The sequence below is a fragment of the Camelus ferus genome, chromosome 10 (assembly GCF_009834535.1).
Source record: "Camelus ferus isolate YT-003-E chromosome 10, BCGSAC_Cfer_1.0, whole genome shotgun sequence".
Lineage (NCBI taxonomy): Eukaryota > Metazoa > Chordata > Mammalia > Artiodactyla > Camelidae > Camelus > Camelus ferus.
The window spans coordinates 41908979-41928014 of record NC_045705.1 but is presented as its reverse complement, the minus strand read 5'-3'; the positions used below and the strand labels follow the sequence as shown (position 1 = coordinate 41928014).

Below are 19036 nucleotides of genomic sequence, written 5' to 3'. Positions count from 1 at the left end.
CCCATTTCCGGTTGCTCTCCTGAACTTCCCTACCATGGAACATAACCAATAAATTATCTAGGCAGTAGACATGAAAAATATCAGACACTCTACAAATAGTTATTGAATGAATCAATGAATAAATGAGGCCCAATAAAAGAGGGAGAAATTACATACCATGAACTCTTTCCCCACCTACATCACAATCCTCTAAGGGCAGGCACAATCTCTTTGCACTATTGAACACATCAAGAGCTCAGCCATGTTTATAGATATTCTGTTTTTAAAAATGAGCTACTGACCGGCCACAACTCAGGTGGAATTGCAGATAAACATGGATCTTTGCCAAAGAAAATCAAGGAAGACATTTCCAGCTCTAATAATTAAATTCACTATCTACTTCTACTCTAGATCCTTACTATACAAAGTGTGGCTCTGAGTCCAGAAGCATCAGTATTACCTGGGAGTTTGTTACAAATGCAGAATTTCAGGCCCCACCCAGACCTACTGAAATCAGAACCCTGATTCTAACAGGCGCCATCAGCATATTCCTAACATGCATTAAAGTTTGAAAAACATTAGTGTACATGACACAAATGAAACTGGTTTCTGCAATCTCAGAGAAAGTTATCATTTCTCTGTTATCTCTATAATAAATAATCAGACTTTTCAAGAAGTACTGCAGATATGGCCATAACACACCTTCAGGAATATTAGGGTATAAATCTAAATTATTACTCGATGAGAAGTAGGAAATTGACCATCCATTTTATACTGAATGGAACTGTTAGGAAACATACAAAAATAAATATTGCTGCCTTCTTAGGACACAGGCTCTATTGGGCAAGAAAATGAGAGAATGAACTTCAATAGCCAGTGTGATAAATCATTAATACCAAGGATGAGATTATTGAAAAAAAGAGATGCTGGTGACAGCATTTAAGAATAAACTTCTTTAACAATTAGCAGTGATACATATACATATTTCCAAAGATTCTCTATTAAAAAGCCCAAACTTAGGTTGCCCTACATATAAGGTTGTGTAATAAAGGAGCTACCTGACATAAAGTCAGATTTCCTACTCATTTTCACTGACTCAAAGACTCACGGAGCAAAAGCTCAACCAGGAAATAAAACACTTCGCGAACTTGCAAAAGTATCTGTAAGACCCTCAAGCCACAATCCTGTCATCCCAAGCTGAGACAAGATTTGAGTCCACAGAGACTTGATAACAAATATGCCCTTAAAAAAATTGTTTTTTGAGAGTTGGGCGCCAAAATAGAGGGAATTAGATGAGGAATGATTGCAGGCCATTTCTTATTGCCTCGCTGACCTACAAACATCTCTCCACCACAGGGCAGGAGAGAGGAAAAATAACGCAGGTCCCTGAACTCACAATTTTAGGTGTCCCAAATTTAAAGTTGAGACCCCATCCTCTCCCCAACTACAGGCATTCAGATGACAACTCAACCTCTGATTCCCCTCCCCCTTCTCCCGTCCCCCGTAGGATTTAGGATATCCGCCCCTCACGACCGCTCCACAACCCACCCACCCCAGTCAAAAACTCCCTGACCCCTCCCAATGAGAAGTTAACACAGGGCGAGTGCCCCAGGCCCCTCCGGAGCACTGCTGCACACCCTGGCCCAGCCTCCACACTAAACTCATCCTAGGGGAAGGGCTGATGGGTCTCACCAAGTACAGAGGGGCATAGATCTTCAGGGACTCCTCCAGGGCGCCCCTGGTGATATGCACGAAGGCGACCCTGCAGGAAGGGTGCCAAGTGTGGCCGATCTCGTAGCAGTTATGAGGGATGGACTTGCTGAGAGCCGCCATGACGAGGAGCCGCGCGCTGGGGCCGGGAGGGAGGGGAGTCGAAGCTCGGGAGGGAGGGAGGAAGGACAGCTAGCGCCCAACCGCCGCGGGCTCGCCGGGCGGGCCCGGGGGAGGTGCGGAATACAGGCGAAAGGTCACGCCAGCAGGGTTACCCTGGGCCAAAGTCCTCGGATGTCGAGCGCTCGGCGTATTGCGGCTCGAGGGGGCGGGGCGCGCGCCGGGGAGGCGGGGAGAGGCGGAGCGTGCGCGCTCCCTCCAGCGCGCCTTGGCAGGGTGCGCGCGCCCGCCCTCTCGGAGCCCCGCTGGGCGTGGGGAGAGCAGAAAGGGAGGAAGCCGAAAGGGAGGGAGCCGGGCGCGCCTGCCTCCCGCCTCCGCACTCCCCACGCCCCGCGCGGGCGCGCGCGTGCTGTGAAGGATGCGCGGAGAGGTGACTTGGGTCACGTCGTACTCCAGTCTCTGTCCTCTCAAAGCCCAGCCAAGTAGAACTGAGGGCAGTGGAAGAAAAGGATTAAATGTCTTTGTTGGGAGCTGGTGGAGGAAGATGGTTGCCAGAGGAGAGCCTGGACAACTGTCTTCCTCAGAATTGCCAGCTTTCCTGCCCTAGAGTGCCAGGTAATAAACAGCTAAGGCTGCCTGCTGGTTGGGACCACACTGCTCTCCATTGCTGGGCTTTCTAAGCTCTTCAGTGTTTGAGAAGGCTTGAAAAATTTGTTAGCCATGTTCTTGCACTTCCTGTATGGGGAAAAGGCAGGAGGTCATCCTTTCAAAACTCTGGGCTACTGAACAGCCCTGTCTACAGTATCCTCACAGTTGCTGATCAGCCAAATAAATAACCTAGCAAGGACTCAAGTGCCGGAGGCACAGAAAGCCGAATTGACAGCAAGTGCTTGTAGCAAAGTAAAGGATTTTTGCAGGGCATCAAGCAAGGGTGTGCGAGCCTAAGCTTCAGATCCACTCCCACCTGGTCTTGAGTTAGAGGTTTCTTAAAAAGGAAAAACAAAGCGGCTGGGATTAATCATCATCTTGAGACATTTCTTAATCGTAGTTTCGTGAGTCAGGATGTTTCTGGTTTACCGATTCTCAGGCCAGGTGGTCCATGGATCAGGGGTCTGTGAGCTCATCTTGCCCTGGAGAAACAACCTGAGTTTGTACGTCAGTGATGGCATCTATATTAGCAATCAGTACCTTAACCATGTTATTGACAACAGCAGTTTTCCTCATCTGACTCTGGTTGATTAGTTCAGTCAGCACAGGATTGAGGTCAGCGGGGGATAAGAAAGGGAATTAAGTTTTAGATAGATTAATCATAAACTCAGTAAGGGAACTCAGTTTTAGGGGGACTCGGCTTCAAATAGTATATGTGTAGAGGCAGCAGTGGTCTTAGAACTCACACCTGGCTAGAAAAACTAGGCCAACAATGACAAGGAACTTGAGTGGTTTATGAGTCTTACAACCCCTCTAAAATGTCAGTTTCCTCACCTATAATAACCTTCCAGGTTCCTTGGAATTCTAAATTTAGTTTCTCAAAGCAGGCGCTTACTACTTTTAGAGGAATCCGATTCTAATCTAGTCTTCATTCATTCATTCTACAGATATCTACTGAGCACATGCTATTTTCCAGGCACTATTCTAAGCTCTGTAGATTCAGATGTGAACAAGAGAGAGAAGTTTCAACCACCCCTCCTTCTCCCCCTCCCTAGTGCCACAGAGCCGGAGCCAGAGCTCAGGAGTTATAGTAAATGATGACATCACCAAAGTATTTCATGATAGGAAAATAAGGAAATCTTCTACACAAGAGGAGATCAGAAAAAGAAATAAAACTGTTATCTTCTGTTTAAGGGGAGAGAAAAAGACTGTAGAGGAAGCAAAGCAGATCTTTGGGAATGACACTGTTGATACTGCAGAGGATCCCTATACATCTGTTGTGAAGTTGCTACCTCCGAATGATTGCTAATCTGCTCTGTATGATGCCACATGAGAAACAGAAGAGTCCAAGAAAGAATTTATATTCTGGGCTTCTGAGAGTGCACCTTTAAAAAGCAAGATTATTTATGTCAGCTTTAAAGATGTCATTAAAAAGAAATTTGGAGATATTAAACATGAGTGGCATGTAAATGGCATGGATGACATAATGAAGCATTCATCACTTGCAGAGAACTTGGGAGACAGTGCAGTAGTCTCACTTGAAGGAAAACCCTTATAAAATGACAGTCAAATGCCATCTGTGTGGTAAGGAACTTCCACTTCTGCAGCTCAGTCAACTGGAATAGTGCTGGGGGTTGTTTTGGGTTTTTCCCCTTCACTAGTTGGCCCTTTCAAAACAATTAATGAAGGAAATACCATTCATGTAAGCAGCCTATCGGCGATTGCCACTAGACTGTTTAATACTATTACTTTTATGTAGAACCCAAGGAATGCTTTCCCAGAATACTGTAGACGAAACAACTAGTTACGTGCCTCCCTTGCAACAAGCACTACAATGTACGTGATTGTCAATGTGAATAGCTTAGAATACTGCAAAAGTTAAGCTAATTGAATGCCTTGAAAGTATTACCCACTGGTCAAATGGTAAACTTCATTCAGTCTCATTATAGTTGCAGTTTGCAGTTCTGTGAGGCACGAGCATTCATACACTTCGCCCACCTTGGCAAGCCTATTTTTTTGACATGGCAGCATGGATATAACACTAAGCACTGAAGGCACTTTTTTTGTAATGAATTTAACCCCACCCCCACCCATAAAAAGAATGATGAGTAAGTTGTGGCAACTGTGTCAACTTATCCTAGTAGCGCAGTGTTTATTTGTGTTACCTGCATATCTTCTTAAAAGAAATAGCTGTTATGAATGCTCTTGTTTTCCATTGAGTATACACTACTAAGTCGTGTTTGTACCTTTATGTTTACCATGTGAGTCTTTCAACACTGAAGATAGGTTGACTTATCAGTCATGATGGCAATTTCCATATAACTAAACCTTAAATGGAACAATATTTTTGAGATCAAACTCCCCACCCTCACAAGAAGGCTGTTGTCACAATAAAAATTGTAACATATTACCAAAAAGGGAGAGAGGGAGAGAGGTGTCTATTTTCATACAACCAGCATTCTAGACGGGGAAGAGGAAAAAAATAGGCAAGAAATAAACAAGATAATATAAAATAGGTGTATAAATATGAGACAGTATAAACTAAAGATAATAAAAGAGCATTGCTCAGATTGAAAGCCCAAAATAATAGTGGTGAAAAATGAAGTTTGTCTCTCTCTCGGATAAACATAAGCAGTCTTAGGCTAAAATGGTGGCTCCGCACCTATCAGGGATCCCAGACACCTTCTGACAGTTTGCTCTGCCAACTGTTACCTGTGATTTCCCTCCTAACTTACGAGATGGCTGCTTCACCTTGAGCCATATCATCCACATGCTAGCCAGGGAGACCAGCAAAAGAGGAACAGAGGAAATACTTCCTCTCTTCAAGAAAACTCCCCAGAAGATCTATGCAAACCACTTCTTACAATCCACTGCCCAAAACTTAGTCATATGGCCATACTTAGTTGCAAGAGAGGCTGGGAAATGGAATCTTTTTTTTTTTTTTAATTGGTTGTACAAATGCCCAGCTAACGCTTGGAGTTTTATTACTGAGCAAAATGAAAAGAACAGATACCACCGAGCTACCAGAAGTGTCTACCATAGATCTACCCCTCTGGTTGCCCAAACATCTGGGAACATCTGGGTACATCCTTTTGCCCACAGATAAACACACCCTTTCATTCTCAAGGGAGACAACCTAAATTCCCATGCAGTAACCCTATCCTATTCAACATCCAGGATCCTCCACAGGATCAAATACAACTCTCATGTTCAAGTTATCCCCCACCTTAACATACCCCAAAACAATGGTAGTATAGGAACAAGACAATCACAATTTTTTAAAAATTACAATTCAAAATATGCGAGGGTCAGAAACACAGCATAAACTTGTCCACAGGTTATTATAGGAATAGTGATGTAGGCTTATCCTGCTTCATTTCAATAATCCACCCCTGAAAATCTGATGATCCTCAAGAAAACGCTGAATGGGAGCCTATTTTTAAATGGGGAAAAAAATAAAATGTGTTACACATAAACCCCCAAATTCTTAACATGTACTTAAAATAAAGTAAAATGCCAAATATGAGTAACAGACTATCATGTTAGGATGTACAATATCTAAAGAATAGCGTTATAATCACCAAACAATTGATACAATTGCTAATTATCAGTTGCTTTTTGAGTGTAACAGCGCTATGTAGTTTGCATGCATAATGATAAACATTATGTTTACCATATGGTACAGCAAATGCATACCAATAACTAAGGAAATTTTTAAATTACAATTAAAAGCAGGCAATTTCTTGTAATTAACTGTTCAATGGAGACTTGAAGCTTAAAGATATTTGAGAAGGGAAGAACACACTTACTGTCACAGGTGCCAAAGAAGACAGTGCTAGTGAGTTGGATTTGAAGGCAAGTTCTCAGATTCAAAGGAATGGAAAGAGTTTTCTCTATGTTTGGTGATGCTACTGTAGAGATTCCAGAACAAGGAGGCATTGATAAGTTCCCAGGGAAGATGGTCTGTCCTTTAGGATGAAAAAAAAAAAAAATTGCAAAAAGGAGCAGTTTGTAGTAAGTCAGTAGTTTACATTTGTAAATTCCTTTTTATATGTCATTATAAGATACATAAGGCTGTTATTCAAAAGAAAAGTTTCTTACAATGTTGCCATTAATTTTAAGAGTAATGTTACACATTGTACCTGCATGGATCATTTATTCTTTTAGGTTGTATATGAGCAGTAGTGTGACTGGATACTCTCTTGATCTTTCATTGTTGCTTCTTTTCCATAAAAAATATAAATTAAAAAAAAAAAAAACCTTTAGGGTTCATCAATAAGGTGAAACAAAGTGTTTCTTCAAAGAAGATACACAGTGAATGAAGGAAACTAACCTGACAATCTGTCACTGAATTCAAAGGCTTTGAAGACATGCCTTACTCACATTGTTCTTGCAAGATCCTGACTTTAAAGATGTCTTTGAAAAAGAATGGAATAGCATTTAAGATCTCATGCAGAAAATGTAACCACACTAAATTGTTCAGCTTTACAGGCAGTCATTGTACAAACACGTATAAGTCATAGCATAATGACAAAGCATGGCTCAAACTAAGCATGACACCGTGGTACCGCCTAATTCCAGCAATATTCAGAAACAGTTTCTCTTTGTTGTTAGTAGGCAAGCTTTTCAAGATAGCAACATATGATTCTGATTCTCTACCAATTTTGATTGCAACATTACCTCACATTTTTTTCCACATCACTTAGTTTAAAATATTCAGCTTTTAAGATGTAAATATAAATTTTTGCCCATATAAAAATTGAGCATTGCTATATTGAGAGCTACTTAGGCTCTTTCAGTCTAAACAGGTATTGCTTCTGCCAATACAATTCTCTTTAAAAATTTGGGGGATTCTTATAGATCAAATTATAACCACTCACAAATTTCTTTGAGACAGACACTTTCCATCTTAAGCTGTCAGGAAACTGTTGGAAATTGCCTTAAAATATTTAGAAGCCCTCTTATCAAGCTGAGAAGATCTAGAAAGAACATTCTTAACTCTTTCTACAGTCTTAAAAGAGAGTCTACCCTGGCTGTAGCCTTTGCCTTAAAGCAATTCCTTACTTTTTAGCCCTCTGGAGAGGCTAGGAATGAAAAACATCTTTATTTTTTAACCTAAAGACCCTAGATTTTTTATATTTTCTCTAAATTCTGCCTAAAAATTGAATAGTTGTTTTATCTCATCTCTATCTGTGTCTTTTCACACTTAGTTAAATAAAAAAAAAAAATCATTTGATACTATCAACATTCTGCCTGGAAGTTTCTTTAACCAAATGTACCAATTTGTTGAAGATATTTTCCATATTCCACAATTCAGCAAGTAACAGTGTTGCCAAACTTCCCTCCACTATATAATAGGTACATAACAGGAATCCCCTTTTCTCCAAACTCTAAGAACAATTTCTTCACTGTCCATCAAGCCTTCAAGAATTCTATAAAATGCTCCCATAAACCTTATGAAATATTCAGATACACTGTACAGAATTCCTAGTGTCTGTATTAGTTTGGATGTTATAAGTACTTGGAGACTATGGTTAGGACACCATTCTCCCCCACCTCAAACTCCTACTACTTTCACCAAAGAATTTGAAAGTAAAAGATTTATGATTGTTCTTTGAAAGGAAAAATACATAACTACATAGTTAGGAGTAGATATATAAAAAAGAATGCTTCAGAGACCAGATACATCTATCTAAAAAAATAAGACAAAATGCAATAACATGCCCCACAAGAAAAGCTAATAGGATTGAAAGCAAAAAGTGGGGTGGTGGGGGATCAGGGGAGAGGGGACTCCTTGAGGCAATTCAGGTATGTGCCCAGGGGAGTGAAAACTGCAGTCTAGGGACCTGAGGTATTCCCTAGGGACCCACTGACAAAGCTGTCTTTACTATGAAATGGATTCATAAGCTCTGTTGAAAGGATGGCATTAAACATTTGGCTCATCTAATTAATACTCTCAGAACACATGCACCAAATTTTTATTACGGTTTGACTTTCTGTGCAGGTCTGTCTTGAGAGAATGGGCTTGATCATGGTAACACACTAGATATCCTAGTTAGAATGATAGGGCTTTTTTCCTCTCCCTTTCATTTAATAAACTGGCAGTTTCATTTACACATTCATTTATGAGCATGTTTTGTGTCACTTAGCCTATGAGAGGCAGACCTCCCTTGGTGTGCTGACCAAACCATGTTTCTGACCTTGGCAGTTTGTGGATGATGAGTACTGTATTAGCCAAGAAAGGTTAGGCTATGCTGTGATACCAAATACACCCCTAAATCTCAGGGGTTTTGTGCTCACACCAAGTCCAAAGCAAGTGGGCCACCACTTCAGGGCAACTTTCCTCCAGCTAGTGTTTCAAGGTTAAAGTTTCCTTTATCTTTACTGGGCTTTCAGTGGTCACTTTTTTTTTTTTTTTTTTGCTTGTTTGATTTTTTTGTGTATAACTTTCAATCGTTGTACACAGTAATGTGCAAAAATATTTATGTGTACAGCTTGATGAATTTTTACATTTGCCTTCACTCCTGAGACAACTATTTTTAAAAAAGAATATTTCCATCACGCCAGAGGGCTCTCTTGTGCCCCTTCCCAGTTAATGTACCTGCAAACAGAAGTAACTGCAATTCTGACTTCTACCCTCATCGCTTCTGTTTGCCTTTTCCTGAAATTTACATTAACGGAAGCATACATTAATATTTTGGCATCTGGCTTCTTTCATTCAAGATTTTGTGATGTTTTGGTGTCTAGTCTCATGTTCAAGATTTCCTTCCTTAAAACACTGAGTCTCATATACTTCTAGTCTGAGTATAAATTATCAATATTTTTAGAAGTCATTTTGACAAGATCTCTGAACATTTAAAATACACATATTCTTTGACCCAGGAATTCTAACTCTAGGCCTCTGTTCTATAGAAATACTGACCAAAAAAATTCTTCGAGCTTTTATTTACAAGAGCAAAATATTAAAAATCATCTCAATGTCCACATTTGGGACGCATTAAATGAGTATCTCTATTATGGAATGCAGATAAAGTATAAGATAGATCTGCATGGACCAAGATTGATGGATGTGCATGACATTACATTGAATGTGGGAAAAACCTACAAACTGTTTTATATAGAGTGAGCTCATTGTTGAAAGAATAAAAAATATCTTTTATATCTGTATTTGTGTACATGTTTACACTGGCTTTGAAAAAGGTATAGGAGAATACACAACACATAAAGGGGTCAGGACAGAGCTATTTCACTTTTTATTTTTTGCACTACTATATTATTTAATACTTTTCCCACTTAGTGTACATTATACTTGCCTTCCAACACTTCCTTCTGGATTTTTTTTCTTGATAGTTTATTTTAGGTTATGAGTGCTAATTGTTCTAAGTCTTTGTATGTCCAAAAATGGCATTAATTTACTTACACTCTACCTCAAACTACTGATAATTTGGTTATGAATAAAATTGTAGATTCAAATTAAATTTCCCCTCAGTATTTAAAAAATATTTCTGCATTGTTTTCTTGCATAGAATGTTGCTAATCAGGTATCCAGGGTTATTTGGTTTTTCTTCCTTTGTAGGTCGTCTTTCTACTCTGGTAGTTTTTAGGGTTTCCTCTTTATTGCTCATATTTTCACCATATGTTTCAGTCATGTGTTTGGTTTTTTTTGTTTGTTTTTTTTTAAGTATAGTTGACTTACAATGTTTCAGGTATATAACAAAGTGATTCAGTCATGCATATATATCTATATATACCTATTTTTTTTTTTTCAGATTTTTTCCATTATAGGTTCTTACAAGATATTGAATAGAGTTCCCTGTGCTATATAGTGGTCCTTGTTGTTTATCTATTTTATAAATAGTAATGTGTATCTGTTAATTCCAAGTTTCTAATTTGTCCCTCCCTTTCTCCTTTGGTAACTATAAGTTTGTTTTCTATGTCTGTGAGTCTATTTCTGTTTTGTAACTTCATGTGTATCATTTTTTTAGATTCCACACATAAGTGATATCATATTTTATTTGTCTTTGTCTGACTTACTTCACTTAGTATGATAATCTCTAGGTACATTCATATTGCTGCAAATGGCATTATTTCATTTTTATGGCTGAGTAATATTCCATTGTGTGTGTGTGTGTGTGTGTGTGTGTGTGTGTGTGTGTGTGTGTGTGTGTGCACACCCCACATCTTTATCCATTCATCTGTCAATGGACATTTAGGTTGCTTCCATGTTCAGCCATGTTTCTTTATTTCATTTTTTTTATTATTCTGCTAGAATTTAGTGAACTCTATTCATCTGAGTTATCACATCTTTTTTTAGTTCTAAAAAATTAAAGAATCACATTTCCTCTGTTTTGGGGAAGTCTGGAAATTCTAGTAGACCAGAGTTTTTTAATCTGAGGTCTGTGAAGAGAACTCAGGGGAATCCATAAACTTGGATGAAAAAAACTATTACATTTTAATTTTCATTAACCTCTAACTGAATCATAACATTTTCCCCTATTTGCATATAGGCAAAAAAAACCCCACAAGCAATACTGGTAATATCTGTGACATTATCACCAACAGAAATCATAGATATATTCATATTATATTACAATTGGGGCAGATACCTCAAAAATGATAATAAACTGGCTGTCACATCTTATTTAATTCATTAATATGTTAATAAATGACAAAATTTTAATATTTTGATAACTGCATTTCAATATAATTGATTTCTTATATATTTTATTTTATGCACTTGAAGGTATTAGTCTGAGAAGGTGCTATGGCCTAAATGTTTGTGTCCCCCCAAAAGTCACATATTGAAATTCTAATGCCCAACGTGATGGTATCAGGAGGTGGAGCCTTTGGGAAGTGCTTGGGTCAGGAGGGTGGAGCCCTCATGAATGGGATTAGTGCCCTTATAAAGAGGCCTCAGAGAGCTCCCTCACCCCTTCCACCATGTGAGGGCACAGCAAGAGGGCACTGGCTATAGACCAAGAAAATAGCCCTCACCAGAACACGACCATGCCAGCACCTTGATCTTGGACTACCCAGCCTCAGAACTATGAGAAATAAATTTCTGTTGTTAAAAGCCACCCCGACTGTGGTATTTTGTTACAGCAGCTGGACCAGACTTGAGACAGAAGGGATCCATCATCTTCACTAAGCTGCTGAAGAGAGATCCACAGCATAAAACGTTTTAAAAACACCTGCGTTAGATTGATGATACGTTCTCCATGCCTCTTATCTTCAGTGCCTCTAATCTTTCCTCTCAGTTTCAATTTTTTCTATCTCTTCATCTCTTTGGTTAGATTAGAGAGAACCAGAAGGCCCCCAGTCAGGCAGCATGTGACAAAGAGCAACACTTTGAGGCAGCAGGAGCCTCAGCTCATCGCTCTGGTTTCCCACTTGATCACAGCTTTGAATCGAAAGAAAGTTCCTTCTTGTTTTTAAATGTTTATGAACCTGTTTTTATCAGTCCTGCAATTTTGGCGAGGGAGGAAGAGATGACCAGTACGCACTCCGCCTGCCATCTGAAAGCTGGGAAGCTTGTGTTAATTTTGCATTTAGAAAAAGAAGGAAAAGATGCAGTGCTACATTTTCCCCTTCTATTAATTGTTTCCATTTTTTAGAAAATGTAATGTTGTAATCATAAACCCTTCCAAGGTTGTTTTACAAGTGAGAAAACTGAGGGTGGTGCAGGATAATCACTGATTCAGTCAGGAAACTTGTTAATAATAGGGCTGGGACTAGAACTCAGGTTGTGGCTTCCTCTCCAGTGCTTGCTCTTTTGAGCTATCTTAGGAGATGTCTCTTTCCTTTCCAGAAGCTAATGGTGCTGATACGATAAATCGCAGTCTAGAAAAATCACTGTGTTGTTTATTTGTTATTGTACATGTGGTTCTCTCTGCCAAAGATATTTTCCGTCAATCGGGTCAGCTAATATTTTAGAACATTTGCTGCGTGCCGGGTGCTGAGCTAGGCGCCAGGCACACAACAATGAACAAGATCAAGCCCAACCACATGGAATTTATAGTCAGTGCAGTAAGAAGGATCAGCATCAAATATTGAATTCCTTGGCCCTTCTTTTAGTGACCTTCTTTCTACTCATCTTTCAAGGTCAGCTTCAAACGCATCTTCTCTGTGAAGCTTTCCAGGCAGAGTTAGTTGCTCTTCTTTGTGCTTCAACAGTGCATGGTTCACACCTCCGTTATCAACTGAGAACAGGCGTTTCATTTTAACACTTTCATTAACAGTGTTTCCTGCCACTCCCTGAAAGCAACTTCAAGACCTGACACATAGGCAATAAATAAACTTGAATGAGTGGAGCTGAAGCCGAGAGAAAAGAATGGAAAGTTCTCTCGGACTCCTTTCTGTATGCTACATGTCCTCTTGCGGTTTTGAAATTAAAAACGGCATTCCCTATTGATGGTTTTTAGCTTTATGATTGGCAAAAATCCATTTTTCTTGTTTGGGCTAGTGGCCAATATAAATGGAAATAGACCTGAGCTCTTGCCAGCTGTTGTTAATTATACTTAAAGCCTATTGAGAACAGTATTGAGAAAATCCACCTTTTGCTTCAGTTTATCTGAGTTGACAATCTCCACAACCTAAACCCACTAAAATCCACACCTCCAAATTCATTTAATTCTGCATGACCTATGACTACAGAAATTGAATCCCTAAAGAGTCTCAATTTCACAACTGGGCTAACTCTAATTCTTTAACCTTTATAAAATTCTTTTTGAATGACTGTTGACAAGCCAGGTATCTACGGTTCAAGAAAAAGAAATCAAAATTAGTTCCATATTTATGTGGCAGGGAAAGGGCTGTGGCCCCTGGAAGGAAGCAGCAGTTTCCCTTCCACGCTCACCTTGGAGCCTGACTCCCCTTCGGGAGTGAGGCCCTTGGGAAAAGCCGAGATCTCCAGGGGTGGACTGGCACATGGTGCTTGTAACCAGAGCTCTTAACAAAAATGGGTCTGAGATTTTTAAAGCCGGGGTCAGGGGGGTGGGCTTAAACTTTGTAATTTCAGATCTTTAAGCAGTTTTTTTTCAAGGGTAGTTTTGGTTTGGGGGAAATGATCTAAACAGACAAGGTTAGATATACTAATATTGAACCAAACCCTTTTCTGGAATGGAGGTTTGAGAGCTCCAACTCCAAAGACCTAAACTTTTCTGCGTCATAATATCAAAAGTTGCCTTTATTATGGGTGGAGCGACATCTCTGTAGTTTAAGATGCCTTTGGAGAAATACTTCCTTTAAGGTGCAAGTGTGGAGTCCCTTAGCCTGCATGGGAGTGTTTATTTTAGTAGAGATGCTTGGCTTCCTGTTTGAACAGCCTCTCACAGGAGACGGGGACTGAGGGCTTTAGGACTATAGGGAAGGTACAGTTCTGGTTTCTCACTTCATGTGGATTAAATGCCATAAAAAGGAATGGGACTGGTCTAGGCTTAGTACAAAAGACTGGCCTGCCATTATCTCACACGTGGAAATACTCAAACACAGACTCGGGCAATGTCGTCTCTCGGATATTTTGCTTTTATGTCATGCTCTCACAGCGGCCATAGGAGCAGACTGACCCCACGAGTTGGGGAGGGCTGGAGTTTCCTCAGAGGAAGTGGACAGGAAGCGGGGGTGGGGGGCAGGCTTGAGACCGGAGAGACTTCGCGGAGAGCTCTGGTCTTCTCCCAGGGCCTCTGGAGATCCGGGCCTGAACGTTCGTCAGGGTGAACTCACTGGAGGTCACTCCCGAAGGGAGCAGATAAGCAGCCCCTGCCAGGGAGCCAAGCCTGGGAACTGGGCAGGAAGTCACCTCCGCGGCCCTGACACAGCCTGTGCTTTGTGTAGCCATTTAAAAAGTTGCCAGTTTCATCATTCCTTTCTCTTATCCTTAACCTTTCCATAAAATTTTGCTAAATGTTGCACTCTAGTCCTGGTCATGCTACCGGAGATGAAAGGAACAGTCTGTGTCCACCTTTGGGAATATTTAGTCAAAGGAAGAAAAGCCTTCCTTTGAGGCCAGTGAGGCTATGGTGGCTGAAGTCGTGGGGTGGCGGGAGGTGAGAGGTGACAGTGGTGGAGCTGTGCCGAACAATCCGGAAGCACGTGGGTGGTGGGGGCAGTATGGGTTTGCGGAGGACCTGAGCCTCTGGGGAGAGTAAAGACTTCCATGTGGAGAAGAGCCTCATAAAAGACTCAGACTTCCTGTCACCAGGTAAGATGAAAGCTTGAGCCACCACCTTTGGACATTACAAGGTAAACCTGACCTCATTTTTAATCATAGTCTGGTGAGGTCTGGGAGACTGGATATATGCATCTGGAATACTCTACAAAATACAGTCTTTGTATTTTAGTAACTTATTTACCATAAGGTTTGCAGAACATAAAAGCAGGCCTAAAAGAGGTTCCCAACCAAATTTGTGGAAATCATGTTGATCATATGCTGTTTATCCATTTATTAGCAGTCATGTACTGGACTCCAGCATGTGCCAAGCAGTACGGGAGAAATCAAAGTGGATCCACTGAAACTAGCTGCTATAAATTGCTCCTTAATGCTCAAGGTAGAATTAGGATCACTTATTCAATTCTCCTAATTAAAGAGAAAAAATGACTTGAGCCCCCTCATGCTAGGTTAGTACGGAATCTGGTGTCACTTTCTTAGGGCTGCTTTCCCTTCTTCTAGATCCTCTGGGAGCCCTAGAGGGTGTACACTGTCCAATTAGGAAGTCCATCTGACTTCTACTTCAAACCAAGATAAGCCCTGGTATCCAAGCATCCTTGCTAGTCCTTGATGCCTCAAGGTACTCTGTTGAAAGTTGGTCCCACACTGTTGGCCAGGCACTATCAGATGCTGGTCCAGCTCACTGCACAGGCCGGCATGGTAGCTTCATGGAGGGTGACTTCATGAGAGACTCCATTCTCCCGATCAACAGAGAATGGCCCTCACTGGATCTCCCAGTCTGCGGCATTTAGTGCTCAGTCCTTTCTATCACACACAACTATTTTTCCAGCCCCAGCACCAATCACGTCATCACAGCACTCAGACTGCAAAACCACTGCTCTTCCAGTCCTGGGGTCCCACCAGAGGCCAGCTGACTTTCCTGTTCAACCATAAAAATACAGAAGTGCTATTTTCATTCCTCTCTCAGACAACAGACTCTTTAATGCTCTGAGCTAAAGTGACTATGTAGGCAATCTCCAGGGCCATCACTCTCCTGACAGCAGTTTTATGTTGACCCCTGGACACCAAAGGTCCTTCCTTGGGATTTAGAAAGCTTGCTCTGGCCACCTACTCTTCCTTGGTGCACAGATATCATTCATTATTTTGATACTAACTGACATACCTGCATGCCTTGGACAAAAGGTTCAATGACCTCTATGATGAATTTTAATGTTTCCCAAACTTCTCTGATCCTAAGGGCTACTTATCAGAAATAAAACTATCCAGGCTTTACTTTCTTAAATTCTGATCCAGAGGGCTTCAGGTTGGACCTAGGACTCTATATTTTTCCCAAGCACTCTTATAGGACAAAGAAGCCCACGTGAAGAAGGAACATCCAAGTTAATAAGGATCCACTCACATTGTTTAACCCAGTAGTTTCCAACATAGAAAGCTGGAATCACCGGGGAAGCTTTTGCTCCAACAGAGATGCCTTGGACCTCTCTGGGAATTTTCTTTTCACTTTTTAATTGGAAATAGTCTCAAACTTACAACAAAGTTGCAAGAAGAGTACAAATAACTTCTTTTTTCTGAATCAAGTCTTAGTTGTTGACATGGAGTCCTAGCACTCCCAAATCCTTTAGTATTTCCCACAAGCAAGGACATTCTATTATATCGCCAAAGAAAACCCATCAAAATAAGGAAAATTAGCATCAATATGTCACCATCCTCTACTCCTCAGACCCCAGTCAAGTTTTGCAAATTGTTCTCAAAAATTGTCCTTAAAGTAAAAGAGCAGGGAATTATGTGCTGTACTATGTCATGCCTCTTACACTGAAAACAGTTTCTCAGTCTCTCCTTGATTTTTACAACCTTGACATTTCAAAATTACAGTCCATCTATTTTGTAGAATGACCTTCAAATTGCTTGTCTTAAGTTTTCTCATAATTAGGAAGAAATTTCATAGAAGTGATGTCATGGTCTTCTCATCACATCCTATCAGTTGGTACACTTTAGATTTGTCCCATTACCAGTATGGGCACTTTGATCATTTGTTTATGGTGCTATCTGCCAGGCTGTCCACTAGGAAGTCATTCTTCTACTCTTTGTAATTACTAATTTTTTTTTATGAGAGAGAACCTCAAGATTATGTAAATATCTGATTCTTCCTCAAAATTTAAAATTATTCATTTATTAATTTATACCACGATATACTCATAGATTCCAGTTTTATACAGTGGGTTATAACCCACTACTATCATTACTTATTTTGATGCTCAGATTGTCCCAGCTATGGCCAGTGGGATCTTCTTCAAGCTGGCTCATGTCCTCCTTAGACATGTCCCTGTTATCCTTTGAACACTCCTGTTTTTTTTGGCACAAGATATCCAGGTTCATTTTTTTACTTTCACTGTCACAGCACTGGAATCAGTAGAGCCTGCAAAGAACTCAGGTTCCTTTTAGAAATCGAGAGGCTAAGCATGCTCTTTGCTCCTTGTGTGTTGCTGCTCCCAAGCACTTTGAGTAAACAGCTAAGTATTAGATGGATGGATAGATAGATAGATACATAGATAGATAGATAGATAAAAGAAAAATTAATTCATATATATTTATAATTCACACTATTTACACCTGTATTTATTTCTGTATCTATTCCTATGTTGGAAACCATGAGAGTCTCCAATTCTAATCTGACATAATATTCATTCTAGTTTTCTTCTGTTCCGTATTTGTAATTCTCTGACAGTAAGAGACTTCCCATTGATAAATTTACTTATTTTCTAAATCTTTTCTCACCCTAGTCCCCTAACACCCATGCAGATACTCTCCTTACCCCTCTGGGGCACTGGTGCTCTGTCTAAGCAGAAAAATGCTACAATGAGACACCCTTCATCTTGCTTGAACATCTCACGGGGACACCCTTCTGACTCAGGCTCTGACACTCCATCCCAGGCCACCTGTGCACCCCCTGCTGTGTAAATGCCCGCGTCGCTCTGCCCAGGCTCTGACATCCAAGCCACGTCACCCTCCCACCCAGATACCCTCCTCACGCAGCTTGGGCTTCGTCACCCGCCCTGTGCTGGGTCTCCATCCCCCCACCATCATGTGGGATGCCTACTTTGTTCAGAGCCAGTTAATGGCTTTGGACTGAATTGTTCAGGAAGGAAAACAATGGGAAGGGGAGTGGGGAGAGGAAGCAGAAGAACTGTCTGGGAGATCTGAGTTGAGAATAGCTCTAGTTGGGTGTCAGTACCTGTGTTTGTAAGTGCTCCCCCAGGAGATTCTGATCATAGCCATGTTTGGGGTCCTCTGGATTTAAAACTCTTACACTAGGGCATGCTAAGGAAGCAAACCATTTTAATGGAACACTTACTAAGTATTGCTCACGATATTAAGCCCTGAGACAGATATATTTAAAAAAATAAGAAGATACTATTCCTGTTCTGAGGAGCTAACAATTCAGAAGAGGAGACGGGTTGGAAAACAGACCTAGAATACACAAAATAACTTGTGGAAATAGAGGTATATGGAAATGCAAAGTAGAAATCACTAATTCTATTTGGGGAGTTGGGGAAAATTAATGGTTGAGCTGTGTTTTAAAGGACGAATAGGAGTTTACCAGGAGAAGAAGAGGAAGAAGGGAGCTTGTAGCAGAAGGAATTGCTTGTTTGAGGCAGGTACAGGTATGAAAACTAGGACCTTATTAAACATGAGAACCTCCCACGAACCTTACCATTTGGGGTGGGATGTGAGTTTGCTGTTCAGATCTGTCAATGTGGTGTTACATGTTGGTCCATTTATGCCAGCCAGGCAGTCTTCTGAGGGGAATATCAAGTAAACAAGGGCATAATACTGCTCAGCCAATTTGTGTGCTAGAAAAATCAACACATGCTAATATTTAAAAATGTAAATATTCTCAAAACTACACAATCTAGAAAGTTAAAATCCCCGTCTCCATCTCCCAAAGTATTCCATCTCCCCAAAATAATCACCACAATAATTTATTGTTTTTTCCTCTTTTTTTTTCCTTTCTATGCGTATACTACCAATTATGTGTGGGGATATTTCCATTTTTCCCCTAAATCGAACTTATGATACTTACCACTTTAAACTTGCTATTTTAACAACATGTTTTAGCTAGCTTTCTAAAATAGTACATCAAAATATTTAATTCTTCTAAATTTTTTAAAAAATTTAAATCATTTTTCTTTATAAATTTGAATAAATTGTTAATGGAAAAACAGTGATATGTGTAAATCACCTACACCTATCTAATGGCACTTCCTTTCCCAGAGCTAACTATTGCTGTCTGTTAGTGTATGTCCTACTTTTTCTTTATTCATTTACACACACACACACTCACGCATATACACGTTGTGTTTTCTTTCTCATAAATGCGATCATAGACAATGTTAAGTTTCAGGTATTATAAAT

At 40.3% G+C, this 19036-nt stretch overlaps 2 protein-coding genes across 17 annotated transcripts in view; one reads left to right on the top strand and one right to left on the bottom strand.

Moving 5' to 3' along the window:
- The window catches only part of TMEM135 (transmembrane protein 135), a 271951-nt gene that overhangs the window by 214530 nt on the left and 38385 nt on the right, over positions 1–19036 (bottom strand). For 7 of the 16 annotated variants that reach the window (XM_032488836.1, XM_032488833.1, XM_032488837.1 and 4 more), the window contains exon 1: positions 1672–2033. In XM_032488836.1, coding sequence (XP_032344727.1) covers positions 1672–1812 — 141 coding nt within the window. In that variant the 5' untranslated portion in view covers positions 1813–2033. Of the gene's footprint in view, positions 1–1671; positions 2035–6266; positions 6426–6599; positions 6680–6790; positions 6874–18335; positions 18475–19036 lie in introns of those variants that run through there. The other 9 variants (XM_032488840.1, XM_032488842.1, XM_032488846.1 and 6 more) reach the window with 6 other exon arrangements.
- On the top strand, positions 1984–4535 carry LOC102518548 (cofilin-2-like). Its single transcript, XM_032490503.1, is given in 2 exon segments — positions 1984–2085; positions 3476–4535. Coding segments are annotated over 2 exon segments (642 nt in total). The 3' UTR covers positions 4016–4535.